Genomic DNA, 22595 nt, shown 5'->3' on the forward strand with positions numbered 1-22595 from the left:
TATTTCAAGGATGTAGACAGAGTCACAAAGGGAAATAAAAGCCATTCTTTGATTCCATCCAGGAAAGCCAGCTAATGTGACAGGGGGCTGGGAAATGATGAGGAATATACTAAGCACCTCCCAGGAAAAGCACTTTTCATATATCACCCTGTTAAATCTTCACTGTAATCCCTTGAGGGAAGCAACACCTGCATGTTACAGATAAGAAAACCAAGGGGGCACGTTAAGATTGTCTCTTGTGGACCCCACTGCATACTGCAAATACTTCTTCCCCATTTCATCTTTTGCCTGGAATTTTGCTAATGTAGAGAATTTCAGATCTTTGAGTAATCCAATCTATACATTATGGTCTGTTTTTGGTGTCACTTTTAGAAGATCTTACCAATCTCAAAAATATATAAATATCGACCCTTGCTTTCTTTTTCTATTTAAAAAATTTTCTTTAATTCATCTGAAATTTATTTTGGTACATGTTAGAGGTAGAGTTACAGTGTTATCTTTCTTCAAATGGCTGATCAGCTGTCCCAAAACACAAACCCATCGATGTAAAATGCCACTTTCTCACACACTGATGGTTTTGTTGTGGGACTCTTTCTGGCCCAGTAACCTTTTCCTTACACCAATGCTGCGTTATTTTATTTTTGTCACTTTGCAGTATATTTTATTAACCATTATGATAAGATAACCTTCTTTCTTTTTAAAAATTTTTTCTTGGCTCTGGTTTCAAATGAACTTTTGGAATCAATGAAGGAAAGTGGCAGGCCATGGTCCTTTTCTCTCCTTCCCATCATCTCACAAAATCTTTTTAGAGGAATATCTGATTTATCATACTTTATCTAAATTTCCTATGCATCCAGTATACACTTGAACAGAACATGAATATATTTATGGAGGAAAAATGAGGGTAATTTTTCAAACCTTATATAAGAGGCTGTGATATAAGTTTATATTTTTTCTAAATTGTCTCAAATTCTGTCTCATAGTTTAAATATACAGAAAGTTTTCAGAAGTTTAGTTCTATGGGAAGTCTCTGACATATGGAGTGGGTAGGTAGAGGAGAGATCAGTCAAGATCTACACAACAGTAAAAAGCAACTAAAAATGTTGGGGGAAAAACATGAAATTTTCTACTCACTGGATGCCACTATGTGGAATCTATATTATGGTAAGGAAAAAGAACCATGAAAGAGGGGAGGTTATGTACAAATGAAAAGAGCCTGGGAGCATAAGAGGAAGCCTAAGCAAGACCAGACCATGTCACTCACTGTCCAGTGAATGCTAGGCATCACTCATTACCTACTGTTGAGTACCCCACATCATCTTTTCCTGCATGGGAACTAGTTCTCTGGTTTTATTTTTTAAAGAAAGGAAATTCTCTTTTTACTCTAAAAGAGTTCTAAGTACAAAAAAGTAATACACAGAGGCACCAGTAGGGTACCCACAAAACTTGGGAGTTTGACTAACAGATCATCATGGATCAGGAAAATGTAGGCAATAGTCCTGCAAATAATATCAGCACAAAAAGAAAAACTGTATCAATCAGAAGGAGAGTGAGCTGACAGTAACTCAGACAGTGAGGAGTCCAACGAAGATGGCAATGTTTACTCTGCACTCTGCAGGGGAGAGGAAGTGGCCCAAGGGTTCAGATGACAGATTCAATGGCATGTACTCCTTCTCCACTCTAGATGCTATCAACTAATTGTTACATATAATTTCAATTTAATGGTGGCTTTTCAGGAAAACAAGAAATGTGATCACAATTTATGGGCTGAACTGTATCTACCAAAAAGACCTGCTCAAGTCTTAGCCATTGTCCTCTGAATGGGACCTTATTTGGAAATAGGGTCTCTGAAGATGTTCTTAGTTAGGGAGGCAAAAAGGGGTGAGGGTGGGCCCTTAATCCAATATGACTGGGATCCATATCAGAGGAAATCTGGACACAGAGAAGACAACCAAGCAAAATTCAGGCAGAAACTGAAGCCCAAGGATTACTGGCAAACCACCAGAAGCCAGGAGAGAGGCATGAAACAGATCCTTCCCTTGAGAGGGGGCCGGGCCCTGCCAACACCTTGATTTTGAACTCCTAGCCTTCAGGACTGTGATACAATAAATTCCTGTATTTTTTTTTAAGCCATCAAGCCAGTGATACTTTTGTTATGGCAACCCTAGCAAACTAAGACACCACCTTATATGAAAAATTAATTGAAAGTCAGACATTAAAATCTTAGAAATTTCAGAATCAAGAAATAGGCTATTCTCCTTTATGGAAAAGGATAAGCCTGCTGCTATTAAGCATTATGAATCCTTCAATTCACTCCTCTTGTGCTGATTCTATGTCCACCAAGCAGCCTCCCAATTAAAATGTTGCCTCTTATTTGAACTTTCTAAATGAAGAGAATGTGCTGGTCTGGAGAGGTGGGATGTGGTTTTCAATGTAAATTACTAAACTGATCTTCGGGCCTACTCGCTGGGCTCTCACATAGCTAGTGCAGATGCTATCCCTAGAGCCCAAATCAGTCTCTGAGCTGGGATAAAAATCAACCTTCTGAGGCCCTGAGGCTAAGTATTAGACTTGGGAATGCTGGCTGGGCTGCTACCTTGGAGAGAATCTTGTCTGGGAATGAGCTGGTCTGCAACACCTGCAGCAAATCTCCTCCCAGATACTTTTCCAACAGCAAAGTCAAAGAAAAGTATTCTGGAACTGGCAAAATAAGGGGCAATTTTCTAATAACAATTGTTAAGTCTCTTTAACCTTAAAAAGTTGACTGCTCTGACTTTAGGATATTATTGTACAATTATTTACCATTTACAGCAAAATCAACTTGCAAATTTATTTTTCTGAATAACTCCCCACCCCCAGCATCAATTTTTTTTTTTTACTTGCCGGATCTTGCTTATTAAAAAGCATTTTGATCGAGGGTGCTGGTGTGTGTGTGTCTATCGAGGGAATGTAGATGGGGAACAGAGACAGAACTCTTCAGAAATAACTGGGATAATTACAGTTTAGAGGGCTTCAATTGCTTTATCAAAATTTCAGAATCTTTGTTCTGAGTAAAAGTTCTGACTAGAGGCATGAAAATACCCCCACAAGGTTGTAAGTCTGCATTTGTGGTGGGTCACTGTGCTGGTTTGAATCTGTTATGTACCCTAGAAAGGACCATGTTCTTTAAGGTTTTCTTTTTTTGTGAAAAATAATGTACATACAAAAAAGCAATAAATTCAAAGTATAACAATTAGTTATAGAACAGATTTCAGGGTTTGGTATGTGTAACAATTCTACACTTTTAGTTTTTTTTTCTAGCTGCTCTAAGATACTGGAGACTAAAAGAAGTATCAATATAATGATTCAGTAGTCAGACTCATTTGTTAAACCCTACCTTCTCTGTATAACTTCATCCTCACCTTTGATCTTTCTCACACTCTTTAGGGGTATTTGGGCTGTGGCCAGTCTAACTTTTTCATGTTGGAAGGGGCTGTCGGTAACATGAGCTAGGGGGATGGAACTAGCTGATGAAGACTATGTTCTCTTCATCCATCCCTGAGGGGCAGACCTATTGTTGGGTGGGACATTCTGATCAGGTTGTTTCCATGGAGAAGTGATTCAGCCCATTGAAGGTGGGCCTCAGTCCCCTTGCTGGGGTCATTTATGAGAGGATAAAAGACAGAAACATGGGAGGGTTTAGATAGAAAATGTCCCAGGAAAAGCAAGAAGAACCCACAGGGGCTGAGAGAGTTGTTTCGAAACCAGAATCCAGGAGAGAAGGATCAGCAGACATTGCCACGTGCCTTTCCATGTGACAGAAGAAACCTGGATGCCAGTAGCCTTTCTTCAGAGAAGGTATCCTCCTCTTGATGCCTTAATTTGGATATTTTTATGGCCTTAGAACTGTAAATCTGTAACCTAATAAAACTCCTTTGAAAAAGCCAACCCATTTCTGGCATATTACGTCTAGCAGCTTTAGCAAACGAAAACAGTCACAGACCAAAAACTTCCTCCTTCTGTGCAGACTGGTCCTTATGGCAGCTGCAACATTATCACCTTCAATCCCTAAAAAACAAAGTGCCATGGAGGTGAGGAAACCCCATACTGACTCTCATGCCTGCTTGTGCTCCTGACCCACAGTCATGGGACAGTCAACTTTACACAAGGTGCCCAAGGCATGGGTGATTCATTCAAAGGAGCTGTGACAGAATGGAAAAGTAGAGCTTGGTCTAATTGCATACTCTCTGTGAACTTCTGCAACAGGTCCCTGGAATGTTCTCGGGAGTCAAGCAGCTTCCAAGAATGCAGAGCAGCCTCTTTTCCTTTTTTCTGTTATTCTCCCCTTTCTTTGGGGAGTGTCTTGAGGAGACAGGAGACAGCAGTAGCTTTTAAAATTTGCCAATAAAAAGCAGCAACTAGATATCTGGAAGAGCTGAGGTTGAAGGCCCAGTTCTGAGAACCCAACGCTGACCACCTACTGAAGCCTCCTGAGGCCCCACATTGTCCTCCATGTAAATTCCTCCACTGGCCTGCTACTGGCAGGACCTGGTCTGTCCCCTATTTTTGGAGATGCATCCACTATGCCCTGGCCCTCCCGTGCTGTCACATCCAGGACTCAGCTGCTTGAAAAGGTCCATGCTGTCCCCTTGGTCCATCTGGCAACCTCCTTTCCATACTTTAACATCCTCTCAGACATCACTCACTCTAAGTCTTTCCAGCTGAACTCATGGCCCTTCTGGTCTCTACCAGCTTCTGTGCAAACTCCATACCTGGAACATTCATTGACTTAACAAATACTTATTAAGCACCTATTAGATACGAGCCATTGGGCTAGGGTCCACCAATACAGGAGGAGCAAAATTGGCACAATCCTCTATCATGCTGCACTCATCACACTTCTAGGAATTTACCCAAAAGAACTGAAAGCAGGGACTCAGACAGCTATCTGCACATTGATGGTCACAGCAGCATTATTCACAATTGCCAAAAGATAGGAGCAACATTTCCACTTCTTAATGTTTCAAGATTTGGAAAATTTGTCAAACGCACAATAATTGCATTGATGTGCAATTATTTCTGGGCTATCTTTAGGACAGGAGTCATATTCTACTTATTTCTGTATTGCTAGTGCTTTACCCAGTGCCTGGGATGCAGTAAATACCCAATGAATATTCCTGGGATTGCAAAACAAAAAGTTCCAACTAGCTACTAAACAGCTTTCTACAAGTAACTTAATAATAATGATAATGACAAGAATAGCGGGCCCCGACATTTATCAAGCATTCACTATGTATTTAATATCTAAAGCATCCCTATGAACAAGGTGCTACATTCCCCCCATTTTACAGAGAAAAATTTGAGGCTCAGAGGAGTCACACAGCTAGAGAAAGGATTTCTACAGCACTGTCCAGTAGAGCTTCCTGAGATGATAGAAGTATTCCACATCTGCACTGTCAACTACAGTCGCTTCTAGCCACATGTGCTGGTGCTACTGAGGAATGGGAATTTAATTTAACTTAAATTTAAATATCCACACGTGGCTCAAGGCTATCACATGTGACAGTAGATAAAGCTGTCTCATTCATAAAATGAGGTAGGGAAATAAATAATTTCAAACGTCCTTTCCTGCTCTAAAAGTCTGTGCTTTATGCTGTTGACTACTCTCCAAGGAAGGATGTACAGGAGACCAAGGGAATAAGGAGACAATTACTCTTCTGTGCATCTATAAAGTTAACAATGTGGATCTGTCCAACAAGCCCTTTTTGAGACCTATCTACACAGCAAGAGCAGTGCTAGACCCTGCAGGAGCTAACAAAGAAAGGTCAGAAGGCTCCTGGAGAAGAGGCACACCCCAAGGACGTGAGACTGAACAGGTGCTAGCCTACAAGGCAGGAAGGGACATGTCTGTGTAGAGCATAAACATAGGAAAGAAAAAAGAAGAAATGAATATAGTGTGACCATAGTATAGAAGAACTCCAAAGCAGAAGGAAGATTTAGTAGTTTATAGAAAGCCACTTTTAACCAAATTTCAAGAACACAGCTATTGTCCCAAATAAAGAGAACAGGCATTCTAGGTAATTTTGCAGAACAAATTATCTAGAACACATTTACTTAAAAATTAGCTGTTGCTACATGATCTGAATTATGCGTCATAGCTTATTAAAGGTTGGCAAAATGCTATGAACATACTAAAAACCAGTAATTGTACACTTTAAATGGTGAACTATATGATATGTAAATTATATCTCAATAAAATTTGTAAAAAAAAAACAAAAAACAAAATAGCTAATGAAAACCAGTAAGGTAATATTCAGCAAATGTGAAAAAAAAGTGCTTACATGAACCCCTCAAATCCTTTTTGAAAGATATAGGGAAATTTTCCAAATCTTGAAACATTAAGAAGTGGAAAAAAAAAAAAGCACTAAAGAAAAAGCAAATTGGACTTCATCAAAATGAAAAACTTCTGTGCATCAAAACACATTATCAAGAAAGTGTAAAGACAGCCTACAGAATGGGAGAAAGTATTTGGAGACCATATACACGATAAGGATTTAGTATCCAGAATATATAAAGAACTCCTATAACTCAACAACAAAAAGACAAACCAATTAAAAAATGGGCAAGGGACTTGAATAGACATTTCCCCAAAGAAGATATACAAATGGACAATAAGCACATGAAAAGATGCTCAACATCATCGTCCAATAGTGAGAGAAATACATATTAAAACCACAATGATACCATTTCATATCCATTAGAATGGGTGCTATTAAAAAAAAACAGAAAGAAAATAACAAGTACTGGCAAGGATGTGGGGAAATAGGAACCCTGGATCATTGTTGGTGGGAAAGCAGGAATTTGGAAAACACTTTGGTGGTTCCTCAGAAGGTTGAGTACAGAATTACCATATGACCCTGCAACCACACTTCTAGGAATTTACCCAAAAGAACTGAAAGCAGGGACTCAGACAGCTATCTGCACATTGATGGTCACAGCAGCATTATTCACAATTGCCAAAAGATGGGAGCAACACAAGTGTCCCTCAAGGGAAGAATGGACAAAAAAAAATGTGGTATATTCACACAATGGAATGTTATTCAGCTGTAGAAAAGATACATGCTACAATATGAATGAATCTTGAAGATACCATGTTCAGTGAAATAAGCCAGACACTAAAGGACACAATTCTTAAGGTCAGAAATTTGAAGAAAGGTTACCAGGGACTGGCGTGAAGAATGGGGAGTTATCACTAATGGATACAGAGCTTCCGTTTGGGGTGATGGAACTTTTGGTGATGGGTGATGGTGAAAGTAGCACAGTACTGTGAATATGAATTACATATTTGAAAGTGGTTAAAATGATTAATTTTAGGTTATATATATGTTACCAGAATAAAATTGTACAACACAAAGAGTGAACCCTATTGTAAACTATGGATTACAGTTAATATGATTATAATTAAAAATATTTTTTTTAATGAGGTAAAAAAAATTTTTAAATACACATTTTAGGATTAATGAAATAAAGACTTGAGAAGTATGATTTAGGCAGGTTTATCTGGGAAGCCGCCTATGGTGACTTCTACACTGATGTCATGCAAAGAATGCATGAAGATGCAGGCTCATTCATATGGTATGCCCTGACCTTTGAAAAAAGGACCAGGAAGGCCCTGAGGGCGAGAGCTGAAAATGCTAATCTGATGCAAACATACCTCTTCCAGGCTGAGTTGCAAATACTCAAAGATCCTATATGGATTTCTTCTGCATATTAGTCTCTTCCTTTGCAACAACTGAAGAGAATGAGATAAAATCAAACATATTTGGAGCACATGGAAACATTATGCCATATAGATGAGACAGTATTTTAAACAGAACATTTTCTTTTTAAATTCCTAAGATTTATATATCGTTGGATGACTACTGTAAAAAAATATTAATTTTTAATATTTATGAGGAAAAGAGAGTATTGTTTTTCCTCCTATTAACTACTGTGAATTTTTCCCACAGTTGTAATCATTTTGCTGGCCCATCTTTTTGTGTTGCTTTTGTCTACTCAAAACTGTACTCCAGGCATGTGCCCATGTTCTTAATAAGCCTTCACAAGCCTCATTTAAGGCAACATAATACTTCTCCAAGTGGATGCCTCCCACACTACTTAACCCTTAGAATGTTTCTGATTTTTAGCTGTCATCAATGTGTATTTCCAGTGTGACTCTCGGTGAGTCCCTTAAGGAGGCGAGTCTTAACTGCTCTCTAATGCACCACCCTTGCAAATGAGACCCTCCCTCACAGGTAGACCCAAGATGATGCCTTATTATCAGGGCATTTCCTTTTATCCTAAACAAGGGAGAAAGCATTATTGAATCTGCTTTAATGAATATATATTTTTAAAGTGAGTCGTTCATACACTGGGTTTCAGTTGGAACGGTCCTTGTGACAGATGTGCCTCCGGGTTCCCTGGAGTATGTGAAGTGGGGTGATCCTACAGCTTCTCACATACCCTGTGGTTTATCGCAAACCAACATCTCAGTGAGGCCAGAAACACATGGCTTTGGAGGAAATGATTATTTTCTTCTACTTACTTTCTCGCCCAGTGCATCCTCTCTCATGCTCCCATTGCTAACTTCTTCCTCCACAAGCACGGACTCGTGGTCAAGTCCCCTCTCTCTGGCAGTGATGAGGCCTGCTTGGTGGCTACTGTCCTCTGATGGGGCATCCTCGCTGTGACCGCCCTGGACATGGGGTGTAGGGGTAGTGTCCCCTGCCATGTGCTCATCAAAGTCCTCTAGGGTCAGTGGCTCACGCTTAGAGCCCTCCCGCAGGCAGGGCGACTGCTTGCTTACATCCTCCATATCCTCTGACAGCACAGAAAGCCTATCTTCCATTTTGGCATCGACCTCAGAGGTCAGGACACCACACACATGGAGCTCGTCATTCCTTTTCAGACAAGGATGGTCGAGTGGTTTTGTGTAGTCCTCGAGGATTCTATGCACGGTGCTTTCATCCTGTCCCTGTCTGCGCATGAGCCTTGCAGCCCATTCTACATTGCGCTGGTATCTGCAGAATGGAGATGCTGTTAGTGACAACACAAGAATTTCAAAATTTCAAAGACGAAGGGCAACAACAAAAAGACGTTAAAAGCACTATTCATAGCATCAAGTCTATGCCAATTTGTTATAGGTGAATAAGTTCAACACAAATCGATGACATTAAAAACAGGAATCTTGCAGAAGATGTAGGATTGATGGAGTTGACATTAGTGATCGAATTGCATGCAAAGTAATTAAAGAATGAGAACCTGGCAGAGCTAGACTAGTTAAGGATTGAAGAAAAAATCAACAAGAGTGATGCTAATATTTGGCTCTTCAAAAGTGTTGAGAAGGAGAGAGAAGGTTTGGCTGGAGATTTAATTTATACATGATATCAGTTTATTGGTGAATATTTCATATTATAATTTCTGCTTCCTATAATTTCTGCAACCCCATATGAATACTCGGATAACAAAGACCTCTGGAACTATGTTTGATAAATAATGCATAAGAGGATCAATAAAAAATTGTTGAAATGTTACATTTTAGGGCTTAAAGGGGGAATAAACTTTAGCTAGATGCTCCTCTCTCTTTTCCAGAGCCTCCCATACAATCAAGCTGGCTTGACAGCAACTTGTCTTTACATCTAGCTTGATTTGAGTGCATTTCTGATAGAGGGCTTTTGCTATGTTTCTGAATCTTAGGTTTCTATTGCAGCAACCTGCCTATCCTGGGATGGAGGCTCTACCCAGTTCTTACCAGGTCTTCTCAGCGAGCAGAATTCTAAAGCTGATCCCCAGTGTAGGGTCTCAGGCCAGAGCAGTGCTTGAGCCCTCCCTGGTGCCACCTCCCACTTGCTTCTCCTCTGGTTGTAACCGGGCTCATAACCAAGAAGAAGCTGTTGAATTCTATCAGCAAGTGCCAGAAGTAAGAAGAAAAATCACTGTGGACTTGAATAGCTGTAAAATGCTTCAGGGAAGAGTTGAGACTTGGGCTGTACCTAGGGTCAGTGGAGATTCGGATGGATGAAGATTACACCAATAATACCTTACCAAGGGACCACTGCAGTATTGGGGGCAGAGGTGGGCAAGGCACCCTCTCTCAATGAACTGGTGGTTCAAAAGGGGAAACTAAATGTGTGAGGAGTGTCAGAGCAGACACTGTGGGAGCCAGAGAAGAATGGCAACTCAGCTGAGAGGCATGGGGGTGGGGGCTGAGAAGAGAACCCCCAGAAGAGGTGACATTTAAGCGGGGTCATAGAATGCCCCAGAATTAGCCAGGTAGTGTGTGTGAACTGGGGGAGTTAGGGAGAAATGTTTTAGGAAAAGGGAATAGTATCAATGAAACAGAGAGGAAAGGATTATCACTGTACTTGAGTGGCTGTGGAAGAGTGCAGCATGCGTTTCCTTCCCTGGGGCTCTGTGAAAGCCCCTTTCTTTGAATCTGGAGAGTGAGGGAAGAGGGCAGGCTAAAATGGCAGTTCTAAATCTAAGTCTAAGATCTTAGGACTTATAAACATATATTACAGGATAACTACTCATGTTTTGCAAGAGAATGCATTGGCAAAGGATTTAGTTAAGAATTATTCTAAAAAAATAAATTCACAATGCATTTCAGATATGATTTGATCCACATTAAATTGCAGGACACAGAGACAGCAACAAAAACAAACAAACCCCCCACAAACAACAACTGATGTGGGCTGCCCCATGGGAAAAGGCTACCTAAAAAAACAGATTTGATTTAAACCATAATTTTGTCCACAGGCAAAGTTCATCATGACTTACTTCTTTGACGTAATCATAGGTATGTTTGCCTTCACATCTGTAACAAAAAAGGAGTTCTATTAGTTAAGACAAATATTCCTTAAAGGAGGAAAAATACTAAAAATCTAGAAAAGACCAAAAGAATTTCAAGAGTCACAAAGTCATGCACCTAGTTTCACGGATACTGTCTAACCAGCAATGGCAGAAATATGCTTTCTATGCCACCATTCCTTGTACCCGCACGCCCGGCAGGTGCCGCTAAGCAATGCGCTGACATTACTCCTACTTGCTGAGCTTAGCTGTGATCACTGGACCCTTCTCAACTTAGCACTCCAGGTAAACAGACAGTGTGCACCACAAGAGGTATCCGCCGCTTCTGAAAGCTCATTCTCTCAATTTTCAGATGAGAATACTGAGGCCTTAAGTTACATGATCTATCTAAGGCAACAAATCTCTTTCCATTTTACCATGTTCGATAAAGCAACTTCGATGAATGCTTCCAATATGTATATATGTCAAAGTCCAGAAAAGTAAATTTTATGGCAGTGCTAGTTTTGGATGCGGACTAGAAGTTCTAGGCTCTAGTTCTAGCTCTGGGCATCTAAGGGGTAGTCTTTCCACACAAAATACTCATGTAATTGGTCATGGTCTGAGTTTTAGTCCTGGTCCTCCCTTGCTCTGCTTTTGATAGACATTTCTCCTTTCCCAAACTCAGCCTCCTCTCTGATGGATTAAAGATTTGGAATAAATGATACTCCAGCTTTAAAACCTTATGACCACCTCATAAATTTGTCAGTTTTCCCTCTGTCACAACCTCCTTCCTGTATGTGCCAAGCACTAGAGACGGAGAAGTAAAAAGGCAAAACTCCTTAAGGTACTTATTCATTACAGTTCATTTTAGTCTATGTGGGGAGAAAGATTAGAAACAACTGATTCTAACCCAAGATGATATATGACCCGGTACAGTATCATAAAGGGATCAGTTAACTTTACTTGGAACTGTTAGGGAATAAAAAAAGAACACAAAGAAGAGGGGAAATTGAGCTGGGCTTTGAAGAATGAATAGAAGTTCACCAGGTGGACAAAGGGAAAATGGGCAACCTGTGCAGAAGAAATCACGTACAAAAAAAGGCACAGGTACATTCACAGAAGAGCAAGTAGCCCCAGGTGGCTAGAGCACCAACAGGTACTAGAGAGTGGTTAGAAATGAGTGTGGAAGAGTAGTTGTAGCCAGACTTTGAAGCGCTTGCAAAAAGGGACTTGCAATTTACTTCTTTAAGGCAGCCCACAACCTTAGTTTCTGTTTCCTTGAGATAAATTCCTTTCCTTCAAGTCTTCGGTGATATTTAAAATGGGATTTTGATAAGGATCAGGAAAAGATTCTTCGTGGTTATTATACTATCTGAAAACTTAATTTTTTTTCCAAAATGTTCATTGTTAAACCTGGGTAATGGGTACAGGTAGGTCCTTACACGTTTTCCTCTTTCTATTTTCCTCTCTCTTTTAAAACATTTTACTATGGAAAAATTTAAACATATACAAAAGTAGAGAGAATGGTGTAATAAAATCTCACATCCCTATCACTGGACTTCAACAATTAATTCATAGTCATCTTGCTTCATCTATACTTCCACCCATTTCCCTGGCCCCCAGATTATTTTCAAACAGATTTCTGATGTCCTATCATTTTATGTCTAAATATTTTGGTGTGTATTTCTATAAGGACTTTTTTTATTAGAGAAGTTGTAAGTTTTATGAAAAATCATGCAGAAGCAGAGTTCCCATATACAATCCCCACCCTGATTAACACCTTGCATTAGTGTGGTAACTTTGTTTCAATTGAGAAAAGAATATTAATTATAATGGTACTATTAACTATAGTCCACAGTTTTTAATGGGGGGGGGGTGGATCACTTTGCGTTGTATAGTCCTAAGGCTTTATTTTTTTTAAACATAACCACAATACCATTATCACCCTTTTAAAAAGTTAATATTAATTCCTTAGCACCATTAAAGTCTAAACATCATCTCATGACCCCCCCCATTTTTTTTTTTAAAGTTCATTTAAATCAAGATCCTAATAAAGCCCATCCACTGCAATGGACCAGTGTTTTAAAGTTGATTCTACTCTACAGGTTCCTCCCTCATAATTTCTTCCTTGTAATTTCTTTGTTGAAGAAATGGATCAACCCCCCATCTGGCCTCAGATAATTACATCCCCATTATGCTCCTCAAAGTGTGGCCAGACAGCTCAAGAGACAAGGTGCCCATGCCAACCTTTCGGCACTCGTCTCACTCAGCATACTGCTTAGTTCAGCCGACTTTTTTTTGACAGTCAGACTTTGACAGACATGGAAGCTGTGTGTGGATTTCCGTTCTGGTGCAAAGTTCTCATCTCACAGCTTCAAGTGTTCCTCTGTCTCTGTATTTCCTGTGAATCGGTGGATCTAGGGGCTTTCTTCACTCAGCAATACATCCTGGGGATCACTCATTCCTATTTACAATTCTACAGTACTAAATCCCATCGATGCACTGTTGTTTATCCAACCAGCCCCTTCTGGTGGACATCCGGGTTGTTTCCAGTCTTTTAATATTACAGATGTCACTGCAACAAATAGCCTCGTCCATACTTTTCTCGTTTTTGGCAGATTATCTTTAAGATAAATTCCCAGATGTGGGATTGCTGGGCTAAAGGGAAATGCACATATAAATTTGCTAGACACTGCTAAATTCCTCTCTTTATGGGTTGTAGCAGTGCCTGAGAGTGTCTACCTCTTGGCGCCTGACCAGTAGAACTTACTGTCAAGCTCTGGAAGATTTATCAATCTGATATTTAATAAATGATATCTCAGTGCGGTTTTTTTTTAATTGAGGCAAAATTAACATAACAAAGTTCACCTCTTTTTTTTTAAATTAGAGAAGCTATAGGTTTATAGAAAAATCATGCATAAAATACAGAATCCACACATAACACCCTCCCATTAACACCTTGTATTAGTGTGGTACATTTGCTACAGTTCATGAAAGAACAGTTTTATAATTTTACTATTAACTGTAGTCTATAGTTTACATTGGGGTTCACCGTGTTGTACAGTCCTATGTTTTCTTTTTTAAAGTGTTTATTCTAGTAACATATATGTAACCTAAAATTTCCTCTTTAACCACATTCAAATATAAAATTCAGTGATGTTAATTATGTTCATTATGCTGTACTGTCATCACTATCATTCATTCCCCAAACTTTGCCATCAACCCAAACAGACACTCTGTACGATTCAAGTATTAACTCTCCATTCTCTATCCTCACCTAGGCCCCTGGTAACCTATATTCTAGATTCTGACTCTATGAATTTGCTTCTTCTAATTATTTCATACAGTGGGATCCTTTTGTGTCTGGCTTATTTCACTGAACATGATGTTTTCAAGGATCATTCATATTATTATAGTATGTATTATAGTATGTATGTATTATTATGGCTGAATTAATATTCCACTGTGTATATTCCACATTTCATTTATCCATTCATCTGGTGATAGATGCTTGGGTGGCTTTCATCTTTTGGTAATCGAATAATGTCATTAAGAATACTGGAGTACAAGTATCTGTTCAAGTCCTTACTTTGTATTCTTCTGTATGCTTAGATAGAACTCGGATTGCCAGGTCATATGTTGTGCTGGTTTGAATGGATGTATGGACCCTAGAAAAGTCATGTTTTAATCAAAATCACATTTCGTAAAGGCAGAATAATTCCTATTCAATATTGTATGTTTGAAAATATAATCAGATCATATCCCTGGAGATGTGATTTAATCAAGAGTGGTTGTTAAACTGGATTAGGTGACAACATGTCTCTGCCCATTTGGGTAGGTCTTGATAAGTTTCTGGAGTCCTATAAAAGAGGAAACATTTTAGAGAATGAAGGAGATTCAGAGAGAGCAGAGCAGAACATCGCCATGGGAAGCAGAGTCCACCAGCCAGCGACCTTTGGCAATGAAGAAGGAAAACGCCTCCCAGGTTGCTTCATGAAACAGGAAGCCAGGAGAGAAAGCTAGCAGATGATGCTGTGTTTGCCACGTGCCCTTCCAGATAAGAGAGGAACCCTGACTGTGTTCACCATGTGCCTTCTCGGATGAGAGAGAAACCCTGAACTTCATCGGCCTTCTTGAATCAAGGTATCTTTCCCTGGATGCCTTAGATTGGACATTTCTACAGACTTGTTTTAACTGGGACATTTTCTCGGCCTTAGAACTGTAAACTAGCACTAGCAACTCATTAAATTCCTCCTTTTAAAAGCCATTCCATTTCTGGTATATTGCTTTCCAGCAGCTAGCAAACTAGAACATTTGTTAATTCTAAACTTAACTTTCTGAGAACTGCCAAACTGCCTTCCTCAGTGGCTGCACCATTTTATATTCCCACCAGCAATGAATAAGTGTTCCTATTTCTCCACATTGTTTTCACCTCTCGTAATTTTCCTTTTTTTAATAGTAGCCATTCTAGTGTGTGGAAAATGGTGTCTCGTTGTGAATTTTTTTGTTTTGTTTTTTATTTTTTAAATTTATTTATGAAACATAACCACATACAAACATTCTTACCATATGATCATTCCATTCTCGTTATATAATCAGTAACTCAAAATATCATCACATAGTTGTATATTCATCACCATGATCATTTCTTAGAACATTTGTATCAATTCAGAAAAAGAAATAAAAAGAAAACAGAAAAAAATTCATACACACCATTCCCTTTACCCCTCCCTTTCACTAGCATTTCAATCTACTAAATTTATTTTAACATTTCTCCCCCTTATTATTTATTTATTTTTAATCCATATGTTTTACTCGTCTGTCGATACAATAGATAAAAGGAGCATAAGATACAAGGTTTTCATAATCACACAGTCACATTGCGAAAGCCATATCATTATACAATCATCTTCAAGAAACACGGCTACTGGAACACAGCTCTACATTTTCAGGCACTTCCCTCCAGCCTCTCCATTACACCTTAACTAAAAAGGTGATATCTATTTAATGCATAAGAATAACCTCCAGGATAACCTCTCCACTCTGTTTGGAATCTCTCAGCCATTGACACTTTGTCTCATTTCACTTTTCCCCCTTTTGGTCGAGGTTTTCTCAATCCCTTAATGCCGAGTCCTAGCTTATTCTAGGATTTCTGTCCTATGTTGCCAGGAAGGTCCACACCCCTGGGAGTCATGCACAACGTAGAGAAGGGGAGGGCACTGAGTTTGCTTGTCGTGTTGGCTGAGAGAGGGATAGGCCACATCTGAGCAAAAGAAGAGGTTCTCTTGGGGTGACTCTTAGGCCTAATTTTAAGTAAGCTTAGCCTACCCTTTGCGGGGTTAGGTTTCATATGAACAAACCCCAACATTAGGGGCTCAGCCTATTGTTTTGGTTGTCCCCACTGCTTGTGAGAATATCAAGAATTCTCCACTTGGGAAAGCTGAATTTACCCCCTTTCTCACCATTTTCCCAAGTAGACTTTGCATATACTTTTTTATTCACTGTTCAAATCACTCTGGGATTTATCAGGGCATCACTCTGGACAAACGTACAAAATCTCATGCCCTACTCAAGGTTCCATGTACTATGGTGTTCAATTAAGCTGTCCACATAAGTTATATTAGGAAATGCACTAGTCCAAATATAAATTTTGTACCAAATAAAATAAACAGTTTTTGCTTTAGTCTCACACATAAGTTAAAGTTTTAAAATATTAATTACCATCTATTTTCAACACCCTGCAATATCGACATTCTTTTGTTCTTCCTCATGCAAAAACATTTTTTAACTTTTACATTTAGTCACTATCATTATACACTCTAGGCATTCCTATATTATACCATCTCAGTCTTTATATATCTTTCCTTCTGATTTATATATATTTATATATATCTCTTTCCTTCTGATTTCATTTGTGCCCCCAGGCTTCTTCCCTCTATCATTCTCACATTCAGCTTCATTCAGTGTTCTAACATTATTGTTTTACAGTTAGGCAGTATTGTGCTATCCATTTCTGAATTTTTACAATCAGTCCTCTTGCACAATCTGTATCCCTTCAGCTCCAATTACCCAATATCTACCCTATTTCTATCTCCTGATGGTCTCTACTACCAACTGAAATTCTCCAAGTTCTTCTGCAGAGAAATTCTGCATTTCTCTAATGGCTAATGATGTTGAGCATCTTTTCACATGCTTTTTGGCCATCTGTATATCTTCTTCAGAGGCATGCCTATTCACCTCTGTTCCCTATTTTCAACTGGGTTGTCTTTTTATCATTGAGTTGGAGGACTTCTTCATAGAGGCTGGGTTATTTAACTCTTACTGGATATGTGGTTTCCAAACATTTTCTTCCAGCTTGGAAGCTGTCTATTTACTTCCACAATAAAGTTCATTGATAAAAAGTCTGTAATTTTGATGAAGCCCATTATCTATTCTTTCATTGTTGCTTGAGCTTTGAGTATAAAATCTAAGAAACTATTGCCTAACACAAGGTTCTGAAGATGCTTCCCTATATTTTCTTCTGGGAGCTATATAATTCTGGTTCTTAAATTTAGGTCTTTGGTTCATTTTTGTTTTTTTAATTAATTTTAAAAAAAGAAAAAAATTACAGGAAAGAAACACAAACATTCCCAATATGTGATCATTCTATTCTACATATATAATCAGTAATTCACGATATCATCACGTAGCTCCAGATTCATCATCATGATCATTTCTTAGAACATTTGCATCAATTTAGAAAAAGAAACAAAAAGACAACAGAAAAATAAAACGAAAACAGAAAGAAAAAAAACCATACACATCATACCCCTTACTCCTCCCTTTCATTGATCACTAGCATTTCAAACTAAATTTATTTTAACATTTGTTCCCCCTATTATTTATTTTTATTCCATATGTTCTACATATCTGTTAACAAGGTAGATAAAAGGAGCATAAGACACAAGGTTTTCACAATCACACAGTCACACTGTGAAAGCTATACCATTATACAATCATCATCAAGAAACATGGCTACTGGAACACAGCTCTACATTTTCAGGCAGTTCCCTCCAGCCTCTCCATTTTCTCTTGGCTAACAAGCAAGGTGATATCTACTTAATGCATAAGAATAACCTCCAGGATAACCTCTTGACTCTGTTTGGAATCTCTCAGCCATTGACACTTTGTCTCATTTCACTCTTTCCCCTTTTGGTCGAGAGGATTTTCTCAATCCCTTGATGCTGGGTCTCAGCTCATTCTAGGGTTTTTCTCAATCCCTTGATGCTGAGTCCAAGTTCATTCTCGGATTTCTGTCCCACGTTGCCAAGAAGGGCCACACCCTTGGGAGTCATGTCCCACGTAGACAGGGGGAGGGTGGTGAATTTGCTTGTTGTGTTGGCTGGAGAGAGAGGCCACATCTGAGCAACAAAAGAGGTTCCCTTGGGGGTGACTCTTAGGCCTAATTTTAAGTAGGCTTGACCTATCCTTTGTGGGGTTAAGTTTCATATGAACAAACCCCAAGACTGGGGAATCAGCCTATAGCTTTGGTTGTCCACACTGCTTGTGAGAATATCAAGAATTCAACTTGGGGAGGTTGAATTTTCCCCGGTTCTCAACATTCCCCAAAGGGGACTTTGCAAATACTTTTCCACTCACTGATCAAATCACTCTGGGATTCATTGGGGCATCACTCTGGACAAACCAACAAAATCTCATGTCTTACCCAAGGTTCCATGTACTTATGTTGTTCAACCAAGCTATCTACATAAGTTATATTAGGAAATGTACTAGTCAAAATATAAATTTTGTACCAAATAAACATTTTTGCTTTAGTCTCACACATAAGTTGAAACTTTAAAATATTACCATCTATTTTCAGTACCCTGCAGTAATGACATTCCTTTGTTCTTCCTCATGCAAAAACACTTTTTAAATTTGTACATTTAGTCACTGTCATTATACACTCTAGGCAATCCTAGATTATACCATCTCAATCTTTGTCATCTATCTTCCTTTCTGATTTCATTTGTGCCCCCAGCCCTCCTCCCTCTATCATTCTCACATTCAGCTTCATTCAGTGTTTTAACATAATTGTATTACAGTTAGGTAGTATTGTGCTATTTCTGAATTTTTACATTCAGTCCTGTTGTACAATCTGTATCCCTTCAGCTCCAATTACCCAATATCTTACCCTATTTTCTATCTCCTGATGGTCTCTGCTACCAATGAAATTCTCCAAGTTTATTCACTAATGACAGTTCATATTAGTGAGACCATACAGTATTTGTCTTTTTTTTTTTTTTTTAACATGGGCAGGCACCGGGAAGTGAACCTGGGTCCCCTGGCATGGCAGGCAAGCATTCTTGCCTGCTGAGCCACCGTGGTCCGCCCTGTCCTTTTGTTTTTGGCTAATCTCACTCAGCATAATGTCCTTAAGGTCCATCCATGTTGTTACATACTTCATAACTTGTATTCTGTCTTACAGCTGCATAATATTCCATTGTATGTATATACCACAGTTTATTTAGCCACCCGTCTGTTGATGGACATTTTGGCTGTTTCCATCTCTTGCTAATTGTAAATAATGCTGCTATAAACATTGGTGTGCAAATGTCCGTTTGTGTCCTTGCCCTCATGTCCTTTGAGTAGAGACAGTATATAGATGGGTCCCGTTCCTTAATCCATTCTGCCAGTCCATGTCCCCCAATTGGGAAGCTTAATCCATCAACATCAGTGTTCTTACTGCCCGGGCTTTTTGCCTTTTGGCTTTTATATGTCCTTCTAATTTTCCTCCTTTTTACCTTTACTCATGGTCTTCCTTTCTACACTCTCTCCACACCTCTCTTTTCTGCCTTCGTATCTGTCTCTAGTGCTCCCTTTAGTATTCCCTGCAGAGCTGGTCTCTTGGTCATGAATTCTCTCAGTGATTTTTTTGTCTGAAAATGTTTTAATTTCTCCCTCATTTTTTTTTTTTTTTTTTTTTTTTAAGAGAGAGGGAGGAAGGGAAGGAAAGACAGAGAGAAGGAAGGAAGGAAGGAAGAAAGGGAAACATCTTTAAACATTTTCTTGTTTTTTATTGTATTTTGTTTGCTTGTTTGTTTTTTACATGGGCTGGGGCCGGGAATCGAACCGAGGTCCTCCGGCATGGCAGGCAAGCACTTTGCCCGCTGAGCCACCGCGGCCCGCCCTCCCTCATTTTTGAAGGACAGTTTTGCTGGATATAGAATTCTTGGTTGGCAGTTTTTCTCTTTTAATAATTTAAATATATCATCCCACTGTCTTCTTGTCTCCATGGTTTCTGCTGAGAAATCTATGCATAGTCTTATTGGGCTTCCCTTGTATATGATGGATTGATTTTCTCTTGTTGCCTTCAAGATTCTCTCTTTCTCTTTGACTTCTGACATTTTGATTAGTAAATGTCTTGGAGTACATCTATTTGGATTTATTCTCTTTGGGGTACGCTGCACTTCTTGGATCTGAAATTTTAAGTCCTTCATAAGAGTTGGGAAATTTTCAGTGATAATTTCCTCCATTAGTTTTTCTCCTCCTTTTCCCTTCTCTTCTCCTTCTGGGACACCCACAACACGTATATTCGTGCACTTCATATTGTCCTTCAATTCCCTGAGTCCCTGCTCATATTTTTCCATTTTTTTCCCTATATTTTCTTTTCTTTGCTGGATTTCAGATGTTCCATCCTCCAGTTCAGAAATCCTATGTTCTGTCTCTCGAAATCTACCATTGTAGGTTTCCATTTTTTTTTCATCTCTTCTACCGTGCCTTTCATTCCCATAAGTTCTGTGATTTGTTTTTTCAGACTTTTGATTTCTTCTTTTTGTTCGTTCCTTGCCTTCTTTATATCTTCCCTCAATTCACTGATTTGGTTTTTGATGAGGTTTTCCATGTCTGTTTGTATATTCTGAATTAAATGTTTCAGCTCCTGTATCTCATTTGAATTGTTGGTTTGTTCCTTTGACTGGGCCATATCTTCAATTTTCCTAGTGTGATTTGTTATTTTTTGCTGGTGTCTAGGCATTTAATTACCTTAATCAGTTTATTCTGGAGATTGCTTTCACTTCTTTTACCTAGGGTTTTCTTGCTCGATGAATTTGTTGTCTCTCTGTGCTTTGACATTCAGTTCAGCTTATTCTGGACCTCTAGCTTAGGTTTCGTTTAACATAGCAGAATTTTTCAGTTCTTGTTTCCTTGCTTCTTGCCCTGCTTGTATGGTGCCTTTTCCCCCCCACCTTGAGGAGGGCCTACATAAGCATTATAGACCCCAGCTGGATTTTCCCAGATCAAACTGGCCTCCTATGAGGAGGAAAGATTCACCTGCATCAGTTTTCCCTGAGGGTGAGACCCAGCAGGTTGACAGACTTTCCTGTGAAGTCTCTGGGCTCTGTTTTTCTTATTCTGCCCAGTATGTGGTACTTGTCTGCCTGTGGGTCCCACCAGCATAACATGATGTGGTACCTTTAACTTTGGCTGGGGGCATGGTGGAGACAGAGGAGAGGTTGCAGGCTGGTTTTAATGGCTTCAAATTACCAAGCTCTGGTGTCTGAATTCCTTGAGAGAGGGATTTCACCTGAGTTGGGCTTCACCCCTCCCCTGGGGAAGGCACAGGTTCCAGACAAGCCCTCAAAACGAGTGTGTTTCTGCCTATGCCTGGGGCAGTTGCAGTCTGAGCAGCCCTGCCGCTGTATCCAAAGGCAGTAAGCCTTTGTAGAAACACAGCCACAAAAACCTGTTTCTTTCTTTTTCTTTCCTTTTTCCATCAGCCCTGCCCCCTTGGCGCTGGGGCAAAAATGAGCGACCTCCGCTTTGACCAGGTTCACCTGAGCTGGAGGCCTATTTTTAGTAGTCAGAATTTGTTAATTAATTCCACAATTGGCATTTGGTTTGGCTCAGCCCCTGCTGCTGGTAAAGTCTCTTTCCTTTTCCTCTGGGAAGCAGCTGTGGGGGAGGGGTGCCAGCCGCTACAGCTTGGGGAACTCACGGTTCTGGGGGGCTCGCAGCCAGTCCAGCTGGTCCAGACTGAGGTACACTGCATGTCTGGTCACTGACATGGTCCCAGGAGCTGTTCTATATTGTTTCTGGTTATTTACTAGTTGTTCTGGAGGACGAACTAAAACGTGCACATTGCTCAGCCGCCATCTTAGCCCGGAAGTCTCTTTGGTTCATTTTGAGTTGATTTTTGTACATGGTATGAGGTAAGGGTCTACTTTCATTCTTTTGTATAGGGACATCCAGTTTTCCCAGCACCATTTGTTAAGGAAACTACTTGTTACCAATTGAGTAGACTTGGTACCCTTGTCAAAATCAGTTGGCCACAGATGCAAGAGTTTATCTCAGAACTCTTAATTTGATTATATTAGTCTATATGTCTGTCATCGTGCCCATACCATGTTATTTTGAGTATGGTGGTTCTGTGATCTGTTTTAAGGTAGGGAAGTGTGAGCCCTCCAACTTAGTTCTTCTTTTTCAAGATGGCTTTGGCTATTTGGAGTCCCTTACCTTTCCATATAAATTTAATGACTGGCTTTTCCATTTCTGCAAAGAAAACAGAATTTTTACTGTGATTGTGTTGAATTTGTACATTGCTTTGGGTAGAATTGGTCTCTTAACAATATTTAATCTTCTAATTCATGAACACAGAATATCCTTCCATTATTTAGGTCTTCTTCTGATTTCTTTCAGCAATGTTTTGACTTTTCTGTGTACAAGTCTTTCACATCTTGGCTAATTTATTCCTAGATATTTGATTCTTTAAGTTGCTGGTGTAAATGGATTTTCTTGATTTTCTCTCCAGA

At 39.4% G+C, this 22595-nt stretch overlaps 1 protein-coding gene across 4 annotated transcripts in view; it reads right to left on the reverse strand.

Annotated features, from left to right (window-relative positions):
* Positions 1-22595, reverse strand: part of TSEN2 (tRNA splicing endonuclease subunit 2) — a 52121-nt gene that overhangs the window by 17410 nt on the left and 12116 nt on the right. For all 4 annotated transcript variants that reach the window (XM_077116508.1, XM_077116503.1, XM_077116504.1 and 1 more), the window contains exons 4-6: positions 10798-10834; positions 8564-9038; positions 7694-7771 (exon numbers count right to left, since the gene is read on the reverse strand). In XM_077116508.1, the coding sequence (XP_076972623.1) occupies positions 7694-7771; positions 8564-9038; positions 10798-10834 (590 nt within the window). The remainder of the gene's footprint in view (positions 1-7693; positions 7772-8563; positions 9039-10797; positions 10835-22595) is intronic.

Source organism: Tamandua tetradactyla, chromosome 9 (assembly GCF_023851605.1).
Source record: "Tamandua tetradactyla isolate mTamTet1 chromosome 9, mTamTet1.pri, whole genome shotgun sequence".
Lineage (NCBI taxonomy): Eukaryota > Metazoa > Chordata > Mammalia > Pilosa > Myrmecophagidae > Tamandua > Tamandua tetradactyla.